The sequence below is a fragment of the Acipenser ruthenus genome, chromosome 5 (assembly GCF_902713425.1).
Source record: "Acipenser ruthenus chromosome 5, fAciRut3.2 maternal haplotype, whole genome shotgun sequence".
Classification (NCBI taxonomy): domain Eukaryota; kingdom Metazoa; phylum Chordata; class Actinopteri; order Acipenseriformes; family Acipenseridae; genus Acipenser; species Acipenser ruthenus.
Window position 1 is genome coordinate 28,564,733 of NC_081193.1, and position 23,010 is coordinate 28,587,742.

General features: G+C 36.1%; 1 protein-coding gene across 6 annotated transcripts in view; it reads left to right on the top strand.

The window, feature by feature from the left end:
• Positions 1 to 23,010, top strand: part of LOC117402636 (KH domain-containing, RNA-binding, signal transduction-associated protein 2-like) — a 172,147-nt gene that overhangs the window by 64,102 nt on the left and 85,035 nt on the right. For 5 of the 6 annotated variants that reach the window (XR_004544476.3, XR_004544477.3, XM_034003976.3 and 2 more), the window contains exon 3: positions 13,662 to 13,778. The exons of the other annotated variant lie outside the window; for it this stretch is intronic. Coding sequence is in view for 3 of the 5 variants with exons in the window: in XM_034003976.3 (XP_033859867.1) it covers positions 13,662 to 13,778 (117 nt within the window). In the remaining 2 variants the exon portion in view is untranslated. The remainder of the gene's footprint in view (positions 1 to 13,661; positions 13,779 to 23,010) is intronic. 6 annotated transcript variants of the gene reach the window in all.

The following is a 23,010-nucleotide window of genomic DNA, read 5'->3' on the forward strand; positions in this document are numbered from 1 at the left end:
TTAGAATAGTTCAGTTACAATTCTCTGCAGCGCAATGAACAGTGGAAATGAATACAATAGTATCCCACCATGCACTGTATTTTATTTTAAAATAATGTGTTATGCCCCATATTAACAGAGGTGCATATTGCTAAAAAGAATTATAACAAGTATTGCGGAAAAAGTAAATCCGAACACACACACACACACGTAGGGCTTGAAGTTTACAGGTTTTATTTTTTAATCAGGTGAAGTCCCTTTAAACAAATTGAGCTGATTTTGTTATTAAACTCAGAAAAAGCTGTTAATTACAAAACAATCTTTGTTTTTTCCTTCATATCTTGCCTGAGCCTAATTCTGGTCCTCTTGATTTTATTTCAAACAGAGCTGAAAAATTACGTAATTTGTTCATCCCCGATCCTACTTTTAACTTGCATTTCATTTTTGCAGTCGCCTAATTTAACGTTGTGTTTTTGTTATTTTCCCCACTAGTTTAACAGAGATGTCGTGACAGATTTTTTGAAGCATAAAAATGAATACCTAGTGCGGAGTGTACATTGATAGCAAGTCCTTCAGGCGCCTGCTCTGAGTATTTCGCCAAACATACCACAAAGCATTTTGGGATATTGGAGGATACACAAAAAAATGTAGTACGGTATTACAGCGTCCACACTTCTGATAAACCGCACTACCTGATGTGATCTAATTAGAACCGGACTCAAGACTACTTTCTGAGGGGGTCTCGAGTCTGGTTCTCGAGTACGGTATTAAATGCTGCGTCGTGTGGACGCAAACCGTATTTAGCACTTTTAAACCGGCTTAAATGCAACTAATATGGTTTAAAGGCATAGTGTGGACAGGGCCTAACTTGAGATTTTGTATTTGATATCACCAATTTAAATGGCTGTTGGGTTTTTCTAACTTGTTTTTTTAGATTGATTTGTTATAGATATCACTTCTTTTTTTACTTCATCAAATAATGAATAAAGTGACGGAAAGATATTAGAGAATATGTATGGTAAATAGACAGACAGACAGACAGACAGAGTAATATAACAGAAATGAGAAAAGATTTTAAAGTAAAATAATGGTGTAAGGGATTTTTTGACAGTATTGAAAGTGTAAACATTTTATTCTTTTAGTTGCAAATGTACATCCATCAGTGGTGAAAACAATAAGTATATTTTGGTAGGTATTGATATATTGATATTTATGTAGATACAAAAGTACAATGTTATAAAAAGGTTCATGTGCATGTCAGTGCTAAAGGGTAGTATACTAACACATTTTAATGCTGGAAAAAAACATTATTCTCCTTGATATAGTGGTGTTATGAACTTAGGCCAATGTAAGGCATTTGTAAAGCATTAGATCTCTTCATAAAAGGCCATATACATGTCCTTTGCATTTTTGGCCATGGTTTGACTTCAATAAGTGCATCATTTACATGCACCCATTTTCCAGTAGCTCTCTTGGCCTTTCTAACTTCATTTTTGACTTGTGTTTGCAGTTCCAAGTACTCTTTCTCTGTACTTTGTTTGTGGTCCCTTTTAAACGCCCTGTAAAGTGCCTTTTTTCACTGAATATTTTTTTCTAATTGATCTATTAAACCATTTTGTCCATTTTGTTTTAGATTTAGATTTGTCTACTTTTGGGATGTAATTGTTTTGCGCCTCTAGTACTACATTTTTAAAAAACAGCCATCCTTTTTCTGTGGATGTTTTCTCTATTTTACTCTAATCTACTTCTGTTAGTCTCTGTTTCATACCTTCATAGTTTGCTTTTCTAAATTTGTAAACCTCAGCTTTAGTCATTACTTTTTGGGTTTTAAAAATCACTTCAAATGAGACCATGTTGTGGTCTGAGTTTGCCAATGGCTCTCTGACCTGTTTTAGTTATTCTTGACAAATTGCGTTAGGAAGCAGTCATTTGTCATTTCCACCATTTCAATTTCGTCCGTCGTGCTCCCCACCGGGTTTTCCCATTTTATATGGGGGAAGTTGAAATCCCCCATTAGTATGGCTTCTCCTTTTCTACATGCATTTCTAATGTCATTGTATAACAGATCATTTTGCTCGGCGTCTGAATTTGGCGGTCTATAGCATGCTCCTATTATTATGTCCTTTGAATTTTTGTCCATTATTCTGACCCATATTGATTCGGCGTTGTTTTCTTTGTCCAGATTTAACACCTGGGTTTCAAGACTATTTCTTATGTATAGCGCTACCCCTCCACCTCTTCTGTCCTGCCTGTCTTTCCTATACAGTGTGTACCCACTAATATTATATTTGTCTCCATCACACAAGTATTTGCAGTTCAAAACGCGCTTTCAGCTCCGTTTTTATTAAACAAAAATAAATAAAATATTTAAACAAAAAAAGACACTTTGCTCACAGAGCACAAAATAAAACAGATAAACAAAACAAAATCTCGAACACAAAAATAATACAATCTTTTAATTTCGTTTTGCTTTCGTTTCCTCTCGCCGCTCTCACTCCTAAACACCCACCCTGAACATGGAGAGCTGCAGGCTTTTTATACCGTGGCCGAGGGGTTTAACTAGCTGGCAATTCTCTCATTACCCCTCGGCCACAGTCTGCACAGGTAGCATGACTATGCATGACTGCCAGCTAATTCAATAATCACCAGCTGACAGTCACGCATTTCCACGAGGATTTTAAAACAAAACACGGCTATGCCGTAAATACATTTTTAAATAAATACAACAAAACCGGCGCTTCGCCGTCATATATAATCAATAAATCATAAAACAAAACAAATACAAAAGCACACTGCACAGGGGCGGAGGGGAGACCCTGATCTAAAAATAAATAAACAAAACAATGTACTACAGGGCACCTCGCCCTGTTACAGTGACAAATGCTAAATGCATTTCAAATACCGTCCCATAAAACATATGTTAATTGACTGATTTATTAACAGCCTATCTTGTTATCACAAGTACTACACAACTGTAGATCTTTTTCCAGTTTGTGGTCTCTGTATTTGGTGTGTGGTTCTTAAACAGATAAAATAAATACTTATGTCACACAAATATATCTGTAAAAATGTGTTAATATTGAATTACTATTCGAATGTCTTGAGTCATTTGAAGCTATGTATTACAAGTGTTTCCAACCACCTCCATTCCTTTTGCCTGATGCACACTACCAGGGAATTTTAAAGATTATATATATATATATATATATATATATATATATATATATATATATATATAATTTAATTGTCTTTTAAATTAGTGGGGATATATTTTTTTTAAACGTTCCAGGATGATGTTCAGCTATTGCCAGAACCCAGATAGTGCGTTCACATAGAAAGCAAGTTGACACCCATCTCAGGCAAGAGTTGTGCATCCTTAAAGATCTGCATTTGTGCACAACATTGTTGAAACATCACAGTATATGCAGTAAACTATAATAAACTACCTTTACCTTTTTGTATTATTGTTGTGTATCATGTGCTAATAATAATCAGTACTGGTAATAACAAGCCCATGCTCTCATAGTTTACGAAAATACATGTATGTACCAATAACCATGTTTGTCATGCTTGTACTGTATATTGCTCACGGGTGGGCAGTAAGTTTCAGAGGCAGTTCTTATTTTTATTAGGTTTTTCCCTTGTGGAGACTCACATCACTTCACAGCAACCCCAACTGAGAAAAGCAACAGTAATGTACTTACATTGAGCCAAGCAGTCATCTCATACATATGGCAAAACTGTACCAGTCCCGCACCCCATGCAGTCACAGCTAGCAATTAACCTGTTTGAACCTGCTTGCCTGCTAGTACAAATAATTTATTTTACAAAAATGTGTGCCTGTACTCCAGTACTTTAGGGTTTACAGCAATATATAATTGATTTTGAAACACCTTTTAGGTTCTTTTGATTTCCCTGAAGATTTGATTGAGCACACATCTGTCTTTCAGCTACTCCTAGTGTTTAAACATCAACCCCAGGTAGCTTTGAAACAAATCATGCTCTCTGTTGTGATTATTTGGGTTATGGGTTTTCCTGTAATGCAGTGGTAAATTTAATCTGTCCTAAACATACAGGTAGAAAATATGCTACTACAATGCCTTGTATAGTGCAATAATAGTTGTATAACTATCATACATTAAATCACTGGGGTTGAGTAATACAGTGACTACTGATGATTACTTATGCAATCAATTATTTTCTGTTTTGTATTTGTATTTAATTTAGAACAATTTGTAGATTTTATTTTTCACTTTGACATTATGGACTTTTTTTGTGTTGATCAGTGGCAAAAACTCCTAATTAAATCAATTTTGATTCCATGTTGTAACACAATAAAATGTGGAAAAGTCCAAGGGGGGTGAATACTTTTGAGAGCCACTGTACATCAGAAACATTGATGTGACCTTGAATATTTCATTTGAATTTTTTTTCTTTAGCAACACCATAAATCTATGTATGTACAATTCTCCACTGGGGAAGCAACTTATCATACATACACACAAACACAGACACACACACACACACATACTGTACAGTTGATATTGGCTCTAGTGCATAGTGAAGACCTGGGCTTATCTACTTCTCTTTACTATGACCTTAACATCAAGGTTCAGGCAAGCTTTTAAAAGCTAAACAATTGCACTGCCTGAACTACATGGAAAAGCTGTTTAATACAAAAGGGGACCAACATTGCGCAAAATGTGTGTGTTAAAGATAAGGCTCTATAAGAGAAAATGACTATTGATACCACAGTAGTCTGTGCAGTTATCCCACTACTTTAATGTCAGGTGGTAGAACAAGCACAGACCAGGGAAGTATTTATTTTTACCATAGGTGTAGGAGGGGGTGGCTGATTTTTTTAAATAATGTATCTTTCTATCTGCAGTCTATTCAGGCTCATCCTTCGATGACATTCACAATAAACTAACTTCCATACTAATAGTTCTCAAAATCTGTTAGCCAGGGGCGAGCATTGAGAAGTCTGCCAAGGCCTTTTTTAATCTTTTGGTTATTGAGTCTAATTGTTTTTTTTACATAAAGCCATTCTATAGGAATGATCTTGGTTTTAACAATTCTTCCAGGTAGCACCCTTTCATAGTAAATGTCATGATATCCATCCTCTAACAGGAATATATTGCCAATCATCAGCTGCATCTCAGTTTGTAGAACTTTGTAAGGGGTCACCAAGTGGCTCACCTGATAAAAGCATGGTCACCTGACGTGCAGGGTTAGTCGCGTCATGGCTGTGCAAAGATGCCGGTCTTCACTGGAGATTCCAGAGGAAGCATCACATTGGCTCTGGTGCTCCCATTACAGCAGACCCTACTGGTCAGGCACCTGGTGAGTTCAAGCGGACATCTGCAGGGCTGGCCTTTGTCCTCCAAAGGCCGGTAGCTCGCCAGCATCTGCTCTCGAGTTTCTGGGTGCAAAAATAATTACCAAAAATAATCATTTAGAATCATCTCTAGTTTGTGTAGTTTTTATACTTGCTGTCTGTCCCGTCTCCATTCCGCTCTGAATGGCTGGGGGTCGCTGTCAGTAATCTCAGTGGTCCGTTAGTACTGTAGTTTCACCCTGTTCTGACAGATCTTGTTGACTGAAGCAGTGCTGAATGCTCTCATTTGCCAGCTACAGCGCCTGTCATTCTATGTTGTGAAGGCAAAAAGCATCATATTTAACATTAACTCTACAGCTTCCCCTCACAGCATTTAACATGCTGACGGAGGTCCGCTCTGTAAGGAAGTTTGGTATTTCACTACTCTTTTAATGCTTTTCAACTCAACACCGCAGATTTTATAGGCATGGAGTTCTGCCTAGGAACTGCACACCAGTATTAGGTCCTCTGCTATTCCTAATCTACATTAACGATTTAGATTCTGGTATAGTAAGCAAACTTGTTAAATTTGCAGACAACACAAAAATAGGAGGAGTGGCAAACACTGTTGCAGCAGCAGAGGTCATTCAAAATGATCTAGACAGCATTCAGAACTGGGCAGACACATGGCAAATGACATTTAATAGAGAAAGGTGTAAAGTACTGCATGCAGGCAATAAAAATGTGCATTATAAATATCATATGGGAGATACTGAAATTGAAGGAATCTATAAAAAAGACCTAAGAGTTTATGTTGACTCTGAAATGTCTTCATCTAGACATTGTGGGGGAGCTATAAAAAAAGGCCAACAAGATGCTCGGATATATTGTGAGAAGTACTGAATTTAAATCAAGGGAAGTAATGTTAAAACTTTACAATGCATTAGTAAGACCTCATCTAGAATATTGTGTTCAGTTCTGGTCACCTCGTTACAAAAAGGATATTGCTGCTCTAGAAAGAGTGCAAAGAAGAGCAACTAGAATTATCCCAGATTTAAAGGGCATGTTGTATGCCGACAGGCTAAAAGAATTGAATCTGTTTAGTCTTGAACAAAGAAGACTACGCGGTTATCTGATTCAAGCATTCACAATTCTAAAAGGTATTGACAATGTTGACCCAGGGACTTTTTCAACCTGAAAAAAGAAACAAGGACCAGGGGTCACAAATGGAAATTAGATAAAGGGGCATTCAGAACAGAAAATAGGAGGCACTTTTTTTACACAGAGAATTGTGAGGGTCTGGAACCAACTCCCCAGTAATGTTGTTAAAGCTGACACCCTGGAATTGGCGACTCGTGGCTTGAAAAACTGGTGGGGCACAGCCACACACCCCCCCCCCCAAAAAAAAAAACGAAACTGTGCTCAAACCCGATGCCCGATTTTAACAATTTTTATGCAAACATTAAGCTAGCTTTCTAACGTTACCAGATCTTTCATCACAAACAGTTCTACGCCAGATTGTCACAATCAAGAGAGCTGCAAACAACACTTTACAGGCAAGGGTCTCTTATTGACAGACAGCTGCACCTGCACTGACCTGAGCGTTTGAAATGGAAGTATCGTCACACTCTCGTGCTGTTAATAACATTCTGAACTACAGAAGAGTCAGGTTCGGTTTCTGTTGATGTCTCTGGCGTTGGTGGTTTAGCTTTTTTGTTGTAGAAAAACTCCAAATGTAGCTATCTTTTTGCCATTTTAACAGGGCTACTTCAAATTCACTCAGTTTTTAGCACATATTTTCGCTGACTGAAAAAGTGAAAGTCTCACACGAGAACAAATATAACGGTGAAGGGTCTTAGACACTCTTTGGTTATGTTATGTTAAGTTTTGAAAGTTTGAAATAAACTGCGCACTTACGTATTTTTAAATAATAAACCCTGGCAACAGTGGCGTAGCCAGGATTTTTTTTCGTGAGAGGTTGGAAATGGTAACTTTTTTAAGGTGAGTAGTCACAGTGGTGCAATTGGCAACAGTAGTTAGGCTACATAGCATATACAGTCATAGCCTATATGTTACATGCATCTGTGTATGGTGCAGCTTGCTTATGTATTCTCATTGGTTGACAGCAACGCGGTAAATAAAAAGTTCGCTCCGTAAACGAAAAGAAAAATCAGCGCCGGCCGTGCTGCGTCTGCCCCGCATAGACTATAATGGGAAGTGAAAAATATAACAATAATGACATTTCTTTATTTCTTACACATGTTTCAGTGTGAACGATCCTAACGCAGTGGCTAAGCAACTACCTGGCAGAAATCTGGGGGGGCACGTGACCAGGCGTGCCCCCCCCTACGCGTCGCCACTGCACCCTGGGATCCTTCAAGAAGCTGCTTGATGAGATTCTGGGATCAATAAGCTACTAACAACCAAACGAGCAAGATGGGCCGAATGGCCTCCTCTCGTTTGTAAACGTTCTTATGTTCTTAACATAAAGCACATCTCAGTGAAATGGTCAAATGTAAATAAGGTGATTTCTGTCATGAATTCCTTTGAACTTTTGAACTGGATTGTATATTCCACAAATATTTGATCAGCAGTATAGATGTGGATTATTTTGCCCAAATCTACAGAACACTATTAATTTGTAAAATGGCAACAGCAAGTGATACTGTAAAAGAAACCCCAGCTGTATTTTCTTGGTACATAAATAAATGGGAGTGTCATAACAGTTGTTAAAAATAAATTACTTTAGCTTTTTTGGCAAATGTGGCCAAAATTCATTATCAGTCAACAGATAAAGCTTTGAAAATATTTCTAGAAATTCATATTTTACCTGGCAGTCACTAATGAAGAGGGCAGCAGGGAGCAATATGAGGGCCTTCAAACTTCATTTGATCATAGCACAGAGCCTGATTGTTGCTCCAGACATTCATTAGTTTAATGAAAACAGGGCACACTTAAGTACCAGCCTAATGAAGTTATAGGAAATGTCAAGTTTTAAATATTCAGTTCAACTTTTTAAGTACAGTTAATACGACAGTATTGTTATTAGCTTGTTTATTAAATATTCCCATGTTTAAAATATTCTGTAAAATACAGTACTTGTATTACCTGTTCATTGAAGACTTTTTTTTTTTTTTTTTTCCTGGAACATATTTAACCAATGCAGTCTGTTGAGATGTAATTATCTCAATCACAGTGGGGTCCCGATGGTAGCACATCTTTAATGGAGTTAGATTCATATGTTTTTGTGTACCATATACAGTGGCTTTAATATTAAGAGTAGACTGTTATTCTATAGCATTTCGCCTATAACATCATAAAACATAACAAGCAGTATAAATTCCTAAACAGACAACCACATAACATTCCACATGGGCTGCTCCTAACACTGAACACTGCTATTAAGAGTGGTGATACCTGTATGTGTCAGTTATATCCAGGGACTGCTTACCCTATATTTTATTAGAGCTGTAACACTGATGGTTAAGGCTGTCCCCCAGGATATTATTTTTATGTTTCATTACTGCTGATTGCAGACACTCATGAACCAGGACAGCCAACATAAATTATGAAATGTCAGCTGCTTTATTTAAATAGCACTTCTTCACTGATGGGCATATCATAGTGAATTTAAAGTTACAGATGGCATAGCAAAAGCGAGGGAGTATGCAGGAAATTATTTAGAAGTGCGATGAAAAAAAATAATTATAATACTCATATAAAATAGAACTGCATTAGTTTTGCCAATAATTTTAACTTAAAAAGTGTTGCACCTTGAGTTGGAGGTTGCTGCAATCTATTTGAGAAGGAGAAGTATCCTAAAAATAGGGGCATTGTCCTTGTATATCCTTTCTTGGTCAGTCATAAAGGAATATGTGTTTCCTCAGTTTTGCACAACTAAGCAATTTGCTTATAGTTTGCTTGCAGGGCCAAAGGGAGAGTTGGAAAAACATCTTGCTGGAGCAAAAGCTGGTAACAGTCAGCTAATATCAGTTATTATTTTTTATTTATTATTTTATTTCTTAGCAGACGCCCTTATCCAGGTTGACTTACAATTGTTAGTTGTTAAGCCCTTCACACAATTGTTAAGCCCTTCACACTGGGATGCTCTACCCGGGTCAGAACCTACCCGGTGTCATGCGGGTCGGGTACACGATTTCACACTGCTTTTGATAAAGCAGGGTTGACCTGGGTGACAGACGCAAGTAAACAATTTGCATATCAATCAATGCCTCAGAAGTAGCTTGTTATGGACGCTTCCTTCCAAGCTCCTCTGGATTGAACAGTCGGCCCAAACGTTTAGAGCAAATGTTTCTTCATCACTGCTGCAATCTGGCTCATGGTGTGTCTCAAGCAACACAAATATGGCTAAAGAGCAGAGGAGATTTCTCAGGGGAGGCTAGGGAAGCAGGGACTCCCCATTTTTAAATTTTTAATATATATATATATATATATATATATATATATATATATATATATATATATATATATATAATTGACCACAAAACGTATAGTACAATTAATAATACAAGTATAAGTCTCTGTGTGTATGTGTGTGTTAACAGTACAAAAATAAAGATTGCAAGCAATATATTGCCCTCTGCAGGTGCAATTCTAATGGTGGCACTTCCTCCATGGGCTTTGCCTATCTCGGTTTCTTCCCATTGAAATTGCATAAGACACGCGGTGCTTGAAAGCGTTCTCTTATTGGATTAAGCACAGTAATTTATTTAGTACAGGGAGACAGCGCCACCGACCCTGTATTGCACATGTGCGAGAGAGCGAGGATTGAGAACAGTGCGAGAGAGTGCGAGAGAGCGCGGAACAGTGAGAGAGCGAGGATTGAGAACAATGAGAGAGAGTGCGAGAGAGTGCGGAACAGTGAGAGAGCGAGGATTGAGAACAATGAGAGAGAGTGCGAGAGAGCGCGGAACAGTGAGAGAGCGAGGATTGAGAACAATGAGAGAGAGTGCGAGAGAGTGCGGAACAGTGAGAGAGTGTGAGAGAGAGCAAGAGATACAGACAGAGTGAGCTAGATGCAATTGGAATTTTGAACTTGACAATTTTAATTATCACAGTTACACCAATTAGCAAATATTAATATACTGTATTTGGAGGATGCCTTAGTAATTAGCGAGGTAGGAGAGGTGCTCCTTATTTATTTTATTTTTTTAAATCAACAACTTAACTATTATAAATTTAAAATTGTCATTTTTACTATTAAATTCTTAATAAAGCCAACTTTTGTTTGTATAAGTCAGTTAGTTTTCAATGTTGTCATAACATTTGTGCTTAATTATTATGTTTATTATTGTTATTATTTATTATGAAATTATTACAATTGTACTGAGATGATAAATTATACAGCTGTATGCTTATTTCTGGACATTGTGGTTAAATGCAGAACAAGGAAGCACTATCTATGGTGTAGCTCATGATATAAATGGGACCAGGGTGCGACCCAGGTACGTGGTTTCACACTACGCGGGATTGTGAAGCCGGGTAGCTAGAACCTGGGTTCGGACCCGGCTTGGTGTGCCAGTGTGAAACGGGCTTTAGATTACTTTGTGCAAAGACCTGCTTGGGTCCTACTTTGTTGCAAATGGTAAAACATGCTCACACTTCTAATTAGAGAAGGGAAGAACTTTGACTTTCTTTGAAAGAGGTTAGTGTTTTTTTTTTCTATATTTAGTTTTCTATTCAATACAAGTAGACTTGTTAATTAATAGGAAGGATTTCTAGGGGTGAGACAGAAGCCAAATTTATAGTTAGATTAGTCGTTACAATTGCCTCATTCAAAATTTTTTTGTCAAATACTGATTCTGTGAAACTTTGCATAAACTTGCATAGTTTTGATGTCTTCACATTAAATACTACAGAGAGAACACAAATGTCAACATTTTCAGCATTGAGCAATGCAATTCATCGTCCAGATCCCAAATCCCAGCTGTACAGCTAAGGCCAAACATTTTGCATCCCCCTATGAAAATAAGTCATTTTGTGTCATAAAGTTGAATAAAACTTGCTGAATAATGTTTTGTAGTGAAATGGAAATATGTGACATTTTAAAATCTAACATAAAATACTGTTCTACACTAAATGTATTTGTAGAACACTCTTCTGTATCATACAATGTTGGCTGAACCTTGACCACAGCACACGACTGGAGAAGAACTAATAATTTTCCATTCACTCGACCTCTGGATGACACTCTAGAGATTTAATTGGCCTTTGCATATACAGTATTTTCTTTCAAACACAGTGTAATTTGTTGGTTTCAAGCAGTGATACACGGCTGCCTGTGAGCAACCCAGCTGCAAGGAACAGCAGTACATAATAAAGGAACATGTTATGTATTGGGGGGGGGGGGGGGGGGGGCATTTTATAACTGTAACCCTATCCCTAACTCTAAACCTAATGCTAACCCCACTAACCCTAACTCTAAACCAAACCCTTTTCTGACACAATTGTGTACTTACATACTTGTGTACTTACACATTAAGTACATTGTAATTATGCATAATACCATTGTAATTATGTGTAAGTACACATGTATTTACTATGTAACTGCTATGTAAATACACAGTAATTAGAGACACAACGTGAAGTATCAAACTGTTTTTGTAGGAAAAAAAGTCCATTAATGTTACAGTTTATTTATAGTTTTGCAACTTGAATGGATGTTTTCTCCTTGCAGAATTGTCCACAGAGAGACATGCACTTGATGTTGCAGTACTAACAAAATATTATAGGCTAAAGGCCTCTTACACACCGCATGCGATGCGACAAGCTAATGTGTCGTACGACACACCACACCACGACAAAAAAATAAAACATGTATTTTTGATACAAGCTGTTCACACTGCCTGAAATGCGGTGGGCGACACTGAAGCGATGTGAAAAAAATAGGATTGGTGTCTATTTTGCAAGTGTCAAAATACCAGTAGCTGTACAATAAATGACACACCAATTATAAAGACATGAGGGAGAACATCTGGCAGTCCATTTCCAGGGAACTGGATATAGCTGGTGTGTATGTTTTGTTTACCGTTGCTGAAATAAGTATTCTGAAAAGCTATTGTGTATTCTAGCTGTATAACAAGACTATCATACATGCTGATGATACAATCAGAGCAGAGTCGTCTATCACATCGTGTGCACCTGTCGCCACTGGTGTGAAAGGTCGAGTCGCAGCAAAAGTACAATTTTATCACAGGACAAATCGCATCACGTTCAGTGTGTGGCGACCTTAATTAGTACAATAAACATGGTTAAGTCACTAAAACGTTGTATTTTTGTAATAAAAAATAAGACTACATTATATGTATTTACATTATTTCAAGCAATGTGCAATAATAAAAATTGAATACATAAACTGTGGAAAAGTGGTAATTAGTAGAGCAGGTGAAGTGCAGGTGCAGTAATCCCAAGAAACAAACAGACAACAAAGTACGGGTGAAAATGGGTTGTTTCACTGTAATCCAAAGGTCTGATGACCAGGCAGTAAATGATAATGAGCTTTCAATACACAGCAATGTGTATTGCACAGTAATGAAAAGGGTTGCAGTCCCGTAAATAATAAGCACAGTACTAAACAAACAATTCGATACAAACATGATCACAAGTCCAAAGTGAGTGCTCTAGTGCTTGTGGTGAACTACAAATTATTACGTGCAACAACGGTGAACAAGTAGTCAAGTGTTGTCCGGGTTTAGTGCTGGCCGTGGGCGACAGCTCCGGATCGTGTTAGCCTTCTAGTCTAGTGAACAGTGAAAAGAGTTTTAGACAGACAAAACACTCACGGTTCTCTATAAACAAAACACAGGTCCTTCCGGTTTCAGCGTAACCATAATAAGTAACAGATCACATCACTACGTCCCCTTTATATACCGTCAACCATGACCCCTTGGTTAATGAGTACACCCGCTCCTCCAATCCGCGGATGCCACGTCGTTAACCTTCTGGGTCAATGATTTAGTGTACCGTAGCTCCGCCCCCTTTCTAGATGGCCGACTTTCGCCGAACATTGGGAATGAATTGCCGGGCCATCCAGTCCAGGGTACTCTGTTCCCGTTACACAGCACCCTTGCAGGTAGGGAGGGAGATCTAACACCAAGAATCATTATTTCTCTGTCACAAAAACATATATCAGTTTTTGCATAGTTACCATGCATATGAAAAAAGTAAGGCTCCTGTAGAAAGATACTAAGTCATTCAGTTGTATACGTGTAGGTTTGTTCTTAAATCCTTCCTACATTAATATCTAAAGTTTTTGGAGACAGCAGAAAATAGTGTTCAAACTTTTGCAGGGATATAAGATTATCTTCCTAACAAATTCTATTGTAACTTTTTACTTTTTTTGCAGTTTAATTTTGTGGGTAAATTGCTTGGACCACGAGGCAACTCACTGAAGAGGTTACAAGAAGAAACAGGGGCAAAAATGTCCATCCTAGGGAAAGGATCAATGAGGGATAAAGCCAAGGTATGGCAAAATTGTATTAATTCTTTAAATAAATACAATTATTTATATGACTTGGAAATAATTTACAGATAGTTTTACAGCTAACCCTTTTATCCAACCTACTCTTGGGGAGTTTACTGTTCTATAAACAGAACTGAAACTTTTCTTTCTAAAAAACTGACATGACTCCAGCATAGAGTGGTTTGGATAAAGGTTCTATTGTGCTTTCTAAAACAATTAGATGAATGCCTCTTACTTAATAAGAGATAAATATGTTAAAATAATACAAATAACCACTGCTCAGTTTAAATAAAATGCATGCTTGTAACAATTATAAAAAATATATCAACAGCTGAGTACAATAGTTATTCATCTTAATAACTATTAGAATGAAGAGGAAGAACATGCAAATACCAACTACCTAAGCAGTATAAATTATTTTTTAATTGTTTTTTCTTTTAAACATAAAATGTCGACACATTTCCCTCCCACAAAACATCCTTTGTTAATAGCAAACATAATAGCATCGTAGCAATTTACACTAACCGGTAATGATCGGGAGCCCGGCCATTACACAACACTAATGTTTGTGCTTCTGTGAACCTCAGTGGAGTCTTTTCAACTTTCTAAAACTCTTCTTCCAACAGTGTACATGACTTGGTATATTCAATTGATCTAAATGACGGCAGATCTAAATACAGTCATTCTTTAAATAATTAAAATTAAAATTTGTAACATAAATACACCAAGACTCAACTGTTAGATGTTTGTAAAAAAATATGTAAAATACTAGAGAAGGACCTATTTTAATTATTTAAAGGATGGCTGTATTTAGATCCGCTGTTAGACATGGGATCTGACATAACAGACATATGCAGATTTTGTATTTGTTTTGGTACAGACCTCTCTAAACAGGATTTATTTCTTTTGGTTCATATAAAATATTCCTAGTTCATGATGTTTATTTTAATTGCTATTGCTGTTATACAGTATTACTGAAACAAATGTATATTAATCCACTTTAACAAAGCACTGGTGACCTGGTTAGTATTTTTGCACTGTGCAGCTTGGTTATTGTATTGCCTGTTGCAGATGCCATTTGACCCCTTTTTAAAATAGCATTACATGGCCAACTACTAGGGTGCTACTCATAGCACCATGTTCTGAAAGCATTTTACGTCATGCTAAGGGGTGGATTTGACCACCTATAAAAAATAAATGAAAATTAGCACTGGGATAAATGCTTTGTGAATATGTACTGTGTAACAGGCGAGTAAAATCAGTCATCTTTTAATTAGCTCCTTCAAGTGCTCTAAACGACATTTCTTACAGTACCTCTGTAGTCTTTATAAGTTACACATAGGCTGTAACAAAAAGTATTTCAAACACGTCATGCATGTTGCAGGCAATCCACAACAAAAACATTAAACTTTGCCTCTCTCTTGGTAACCCCCCCCCCCCCCCCCTTTTTTTTTCTTTTAATGTATGTATGTTGATTTTTTGGTAGCACTTTACATGGATTGCTGTGTAATTACATGGAATGGCCTTGTGATCAACAGCTTGTTACCTGATGTAATTACATGGTAACATCTTGGTCCAGACGTCATTTCCAAGTAATGTACCTCAAACACCGATTCCATCAGTAGCGACCATGTAAGAGCATGAGCCATTGGTAGTTATCCAGTTTTTACCATGTCATTACAACGACAAAATCACTGTAATCATTCCTTTAACAATATAGTTTTACAGACTACTTCATAAGCAGTAAGATCAAGTAAGAAAGCAAGCAACTGTACCCAGGGAAAGAGTTTGTATCAGGGAGATGCAGTCGTCCTAGCGCCTTAACAATCTGCCCTGAAGGCTGATGAGCTCACTGGGACTGATTTTCAGAACACCACCAACTCACAAGAAATACATTACCTTCAGTGATTCTTGTTTTCTGGACGCATGAGTACATTGCAGAGGCCAATGCAATGTCTGAGGGTTGTTTTTTTCAGGACGGAGCAATAAAATAAATAAAAATAAGCAAGTGCATTATTTTGTACCTATGGATAATATCAAAGCATATTATCTGTAGGTAAAAAATAAGACACACAGTCTACATACGCTTTACCAGTGGAGATTTTAGCACAAATTCTTCTGATTACAGAAATGTTAATAATAATATATTGAGGTAAAACTATAAAAAAGGGCCAACTAATCAAATAAAAAGTCCAGCTGCAGTACACATGGGAATTATATAAAACAACAACAACAACACAATGTTTCATGTTTTTACTTCCCTTAACAAATCTACAAACACTTTGAGGAAAATTAATTCATAATGTTCCATTCAATTGGCCAATACCAATTAGACTTGACTGAGATTTTGCAGGGTGACATGTCAGCAGTGTATTGATAGGCAATGTGGGAATTGAAAATTGTTGTTTCTCGTTCTCAGGTCTTTTCTTAACTCATCTCTACAAATGACTGACATAGTTATCAAAGATTACAATATTGTTGTAATAATTTATTGTGCAACTCACCTTAATTTGTGTTCCGACCAGGGGCGGCATTTGCTATGGGGCAGGTGGGGCAGTTGCCCCCACCCCAGACCTTAGTTTGCCTACCCCCAAATGGTATGCTCCATTATGTCTTCCACTTTTTGACTCCCCCAGGCACTACAGGATATCATATAATCACATATAAGATTATCAGTTTTCTTCACAAACGAATAAAAAAAAGTTTAAACATCATTCTTTTTTAATCTCTCCCCGGATCCAGAATGAAGTCGGCGACGGTTGCTATGTGATGCAATTGCTCGCGCTCAGAGGCTCAAAACGTCAGCAGGCATTTATTTGTTTTTGATTGCTAGTTCATCGTTGTCCAGGGATTATATCGACATCACAGGATTACATTGCATTCTATTATTTCTATAATAGAATATTATTGATATCATGACGAGTCAAAGGAAAATTTCAGATACGTTTGCCACAGCAGGTGGAAAATGAAATAAATTAAATGACAGCAAGACAGCAAGGAGGCATTCACTTGCGGAATAAAATATTAATATTGCTTATGCCCAGGTAAAAAGAAAAGGTACCATAGATTTTTAAATTATATTTAAAATCATGTGTAGGGCTGTGCATTTTCGGATTCCAGTTTAAAATATAATTTAGTCATGTTATGCACTGGGTTCTACATAGCCCACCCATTGCTTGATCAGGGTCAATACGGTATTATTTAAATTATCAATAGTATTATACAGTATTGTAGTTCTTGCAGAATATAATTTAAACACCAAAAGAAGCGTGACGGCACATTTCACTAGTTTTAGAAATGATATTGGATTTTGAAAGCAACCACTCTCAGCTAAACTAGGGCTGTATAGAACATTTCACTGTTTTCACCATTCAGTCGGTTTTCGGCATAACCGAAATTAAAGTAAATAACCAAGAAAAGTAATGCAATTTTATACACATGCAAAGCAGTGGTTTTACTCTTATCTTTAACATTAGACATATAGAAATAATTACGCAATAAAATACATTCATTTAGAAACTAAGTTTAGGTTGCGGAATGGTATTTAAAGTGAGAGGAGGGGCATAGCTGCTGTATAAACTCATCGTTGTCTTTTTCACAATGGATCGTCAGAAAATTATATTTACAGTGGTACACTACAGTATTAGATACATTCTGGTTGAAATGTACTCTTAGAATTGCGTTTTTAAAATAGTGCATTGCTAAATCTGCATTTATCTGGAAAGAAATGATTAGGCAATGCTATAAATGAAAACAAATGGGTTTAACTCATTTTACGGCGCATGCATTGGTACTAGTTATTTTCTGCTCAGTGTTTGTTCAGGTTTTAAAGAGAATGCCGGTTTAATGCTGGTTTAGTTGGTTTCGGTTTGCACCCCTAACATGCATGCATTCAATAATAATAATAATGCCATTGGCAAAGTGTAGCATCCTATCTTGTTGTAAACAGACCCAGTCGCTGCCTTTTTTCTCATTCATGATGCTATTTGTGACAGAGAATGTTCAGTGCCGACACAGCTTTGCCCCGCCCTGGTTACGACGCTACCTGGGCATTTTACATATGTTACATGCGGATGGAATATATTAAAATAGCCGTTCATCACACTCACACAATGTTCAATAGTAACCTACAGTAAACCACCACAAGATAATAATGATACAATGAAAAATAGTGCAAAAAAACATGAGCTGTATTCTAAAAATCCTAAAAATACATGGAAGACATTTATGCAGTATAATTTACACAAAGTGTTAATACTTTATGCATGGTGTCTTATTTTATAACGACTTTTCTTTATTAGTACAATTGTAAATCTATGGTAATGATGAATGCAGAAAGAACTGATAATTAATCAGCTGTGCCGCCTACAAATGACATACTTAATCTTCTTGATTATTACAAAAAAGTTTTTTTTTTTTTTTGTAGATGTGCAATTTAAGAATACTAAATAATTAAATGGAAGTAACATTTGTTGTATTAAATCAGTGAAAATGAGTTTTCAACAGAATGATTTAGGCTAAAGACCTCAATAGCAGTTGTTAAACTTGAACTCAGAATTGGAGCTAGTGAACTGAGACACATTATCTTCCTATCTATCAGGAATACATTTCTTCCCACTCAGAAGCCTGATTAGCTTTTACATTTTCTGATTGATTGGTGTAGAACACTTGTGTCTACTATCTCTCTATCTTTGCAAAATCAATACAGCTGTATAGCTTGAGCATAATCTTGGCATGGTTATGCATGTCTCAAATAATTTGTGGTTTCTCAATAACACTAATGATAAATCTGCTGTACTACATTATTGTGAGCTTGTAACCTCAAATTATGGCAACTTTTAGAGAATAACAAAAACAGTTGTACTCATGGGGAATATACAAACCACCTTTCACATAATACAATTCAACAAGATCCCATATGGAAGTGTTGCCCCTAATTAAATATCAGACTTAGTTTCTCTAATTTCCCTTTAGAGCAAATTCAGACACAAGCAGGCATAATAGCTTGGGCTGATTGGAGAAAAGGTAAAGATGTTAAAAATCCGGAATCACAATTTCATATTCATATAATCTTTTTCAATTATAAACAGTTTTACCTCTGAAAAAAGTGTCTGTTCTGTGTTTTGTTGGACATGCCTCCTGCTGGGTTACCTGAGCGAATTCTTTGTGTATTTTCAATTTAGATCCTGGAAAAAAAAGGACAGCCATCAAAGTGCAACTTAAAAATAGCACTTACTTGTTTTCATAAGACTGCAGGAATCACGATTTACCTGGTTACCACAATAGAAGTAATGTGTCATTCAAATAATTCACTTTTTTCTAAAACTCGTTATGATATAAGTTCTAAGAATCAGGTTTGTTACAAATATTTGCAAATTATTTATTGAGAGACACGTTTTCAAGACCTGTGGTCCTGACCACGGTGGAGAATATAAGGATAAATATAGGCCAATGTTACAGTTCACTTAACTCACACACTCAATAATAGGAAAGTCGGCAAAATATGTTGTCCTTATGCTTTAACAGGTCATTTTAAGAAAAATAAAGAGAGGAAAATAAACAAAACAATTATAAATATTTACGAAATATGTCAAAATATTACTGTGTGTGAACATCGAATCTCAGATCTCAGGTGGCACAGTGTTGATAATAGTAACTGAAGTTGCTTGATTTTGTTTCAGTATATTTTTGTAAATATATTATTTATTTCTTTATTTTCCTCACTTTATTGCTTAAGGACAACACATTTGGCAGAATTTTGTGTTTTTCAGTGCAGTGGCCAAGCTAGGCTTGGAAATTTAGGTGGGCCCAAACTGTAGAGGCATTCACATAGGCACAGATTTGGCCAGAATGACTAGGCTTCTGGTTAGGAACAGGAAACGAGATGACAACTGAACACTGGGTCTGACCTCAGCTCACAACCACACAACCAATTTACTGCATACAATTATTGTTGCAGTATGCATTTTGCGGAGGTTTTAAAGTGGTGTCAAAAACAGACCATTGGATTCATTCATCCCAGATGACACTACTGCACATGATGCCAGGCAGACTGTATCCAAGCAACCTGAGCAGCGTCTGTAAGTTAGCAAGGGGGAACTCTTGAGTGACCACTGTAAACACATACCTTTAATTCTGTTTTAAAAGTGAGGACTGTAGTTTTCTGTAAACTGTTTATTGTACAGCTACAGATACTCTGGAATAACCCATATTTCATGTTTCGTTATATTTTGTTCATCTTGGGAAGCAAGGAGGTTGCAATACAAGCTAATTAGACATTTAATTTAGCTGTTTTCAGAACTGTTTTATAAATACTGTTTGTTAAGAATAAACTTTTTACCCTCTCTTAAAAAGGTTTCAAGAACTGCAAACTTGGTTTAAGAAAAATTGTCATGTTGGGAGAGATAAAGAATCACCTCTTAGAAGTAAACCCCAGGCTCAAGCCAATAAAGTATTAATTCACAGATACACTAAAACCTGTTTATAGAAATACTAAAAGAAACAAAAATTAAATGACAAACATTTCGACTAGATTTCAAAGTCTTCAGTTGTTTTTACGTGGTAACCAACTGGAACTAACACTATAATTTCAAATTTGTGTAGAACTACAAATTATTCCTTTGTTATTTTCAGGAGATGATACTTGATTGAAATGAAACCAGCTTGTGTAACTTTATTACTCTTGAAGTAGGCTACACATATTTCTATATTAAATAGATGACTGCTGGCTGTTTCATTTTCTAAAACAAAATCACTGAATTAAGGTGGATTTGTGTTTTTTGTACCTAAACATAATGAACATGATGGACACTGCTGGGAGAACCTACAAATTGTGTATTGTGTGCTATATAGATTTTTTTGTATTATTCTTGATCATTTCTTTTATCATTAGCATAAATAAATAAATAAATCAATAAATAAATAAAACGTCCAACATTACAAAATGGAAAAAAATATAAACTTTAGGTTGATACAGTGCCAGAATGCACACTGTACAAATGGTACTTAATGTAATTGTTGTTTGTGGTTTAGGTGCTATAGTGTTAAAAATAAAGGAATATGAAGATATGCAGAGATACAGTAATTGTTCATTTGTCTGAGACTGCCCCATGGATGGAGTAAGACATATCGTAAGCATTTAAGTACGATAATCCCCGTTTCCTAAAACATATGTTACGCAAAGTAGTTTTCTTCCAAAACATGTAAATAATGTACGTTGAAGCACTTCCAATATGTGTTGGTAGCCCTGATTTGTTTAGTTTTGGACTGAATATTTACACTTTGGGTTATTTTTTATTATTATTTTTATGTGAAAATTCAAATTTTAACTTATCTACTTTGTAAAAACTTGTTTTTTATTCAGTTTACGTAAATTAATCACACAACTAACCACAGTTACACAACTATTTTCAAAACTTGTTCAGGGTTATTTCCAAAATGTGGTACGTTATACTCACTATATGAATTATATTAAATATTTTTTCATTTCAATAGATACCTTTTCATATATAAAACCTCTCTTTGGCAATGTCATCCAAGCAAACTTGTTTTCCACTGTTATCTATCAAGAAACATTGCCAGTCTCTGCCTGACTGGTCTTTGTGATAGCTATTTTTTTTCTACACCTCAACTGATATGTTGCTTTTGATATATACTTTCTGATTAGCCTTGCGATATCTATCAAAAAGCTGTGTCTTTGAAATTGTTATCTTTGACCTTTGGTGTTATATTGATTACTGTCATTTTACTATTGATCCAATATAAGTCTTGTCCATGAGAGGTTGGAAAGTATATGATTGAGCCATGATCAGTCTTTCAAAGTGAATCAATCTTTATTTAACACAACACCAAAACCACACACACTATTTACACGTGCAGTGCTTATGCCCTGCCACAACACCTAATGATCAAGTAGCCTGCTTTAATCTACCAGAGTCTTATGCCAATTCTTATTGCTGCTGTGCATTTGTACTCATTTTTATATTTGATTGCCTTCAAAAAGAGTACTAATGTAGAATAATAAAGAGCATTACTGTAGACAAAACATCTCTAATCCTTCAAATAAGCATGAAAGACAGTACTAATTATGAAACAAAAGCATACGTTACTTATAGAATGACATGAAAGGAAATGTGAAGCTTTCAAACATGATGAAGAACAAATGTCACTCAGTTAAGCTGCCTTGCTTTCAGCAAGCTCTCAGATGATCCTTTCACGGCTATCCATTTTGTATCACCATCCCAATTTGACTTTCTTTGAAGGAGTTTTTTTCAATTGTGTTGACATAGGAAGCTCTCTCTGTAGTTTACTGATTTTTGTATTTGCATCTCAAGTTTACAAGAACCTGCCACCTATTAAAACATTGTATTTAATAGACCAGCATTTGAGAGATTCCAGCGATAGCTGGTCTTGTACAAGGCCAGTAATAAATGTAACAACCCTTCTCGCATCTGTTTATTTGAACTTCATTAATCTCTGCAATGAATTGAGACATCTTCATACACTAGTTTGCAGAATAAAAATTCCCCCTTGTGCTCCCATTGTTAATTCAACATTAACAAAAGGAGGCTGTGTGGTCCAGTGGTTGAAGAAAAGGGCTTGTAACCAGGAGGTCCCTGGTTCAAATCCCACCTCAGCCACTGACTCATTGTGTGACCCTGAGCAAGTCACTTAACCTCCTTGTGCTCCGTCTTTCGGGTGAGATGTAGTTGTACGTGACTCTGCAGCTGATGCATAATTCACACACCCTAGTCTCTGTAAGTCGCCTTGGATAAAGGCATCTGCTAAATAAACAAATAATAAAAGGGTTTACTATGAAAAATAAAGGCAAATCGTACTCTTCACCCTTCACTGCAGTACTGTATATGTCAACAATGCTTTTTTTCATATAAAATGATGGATAAGTAAACAATTGACAACAAAACAAGGTTAACTTTTGGTTCTACAGAAAACAGTAACAGTACTGTATTGATAATATATATTTAATTCAAATTTTGTTGCATTTCAAGTCACTATCCTTTTGGATAAATATATTCTGTAAAACTGTTTAAACCTGTGGAAGTGTTTATATATGAATCTTTTTTCTTAACCGATTGTATCATTATTGTAATCAAACTATTGCGAATGGTTTTATGGCTTGATTGCAATTTAGTGCATTTAGTAAAAATAAGTAAATTACAGATTACAGAAATTACTGTAAAAGGGGCTTGCATTTACTGATTGCACTTGGTAG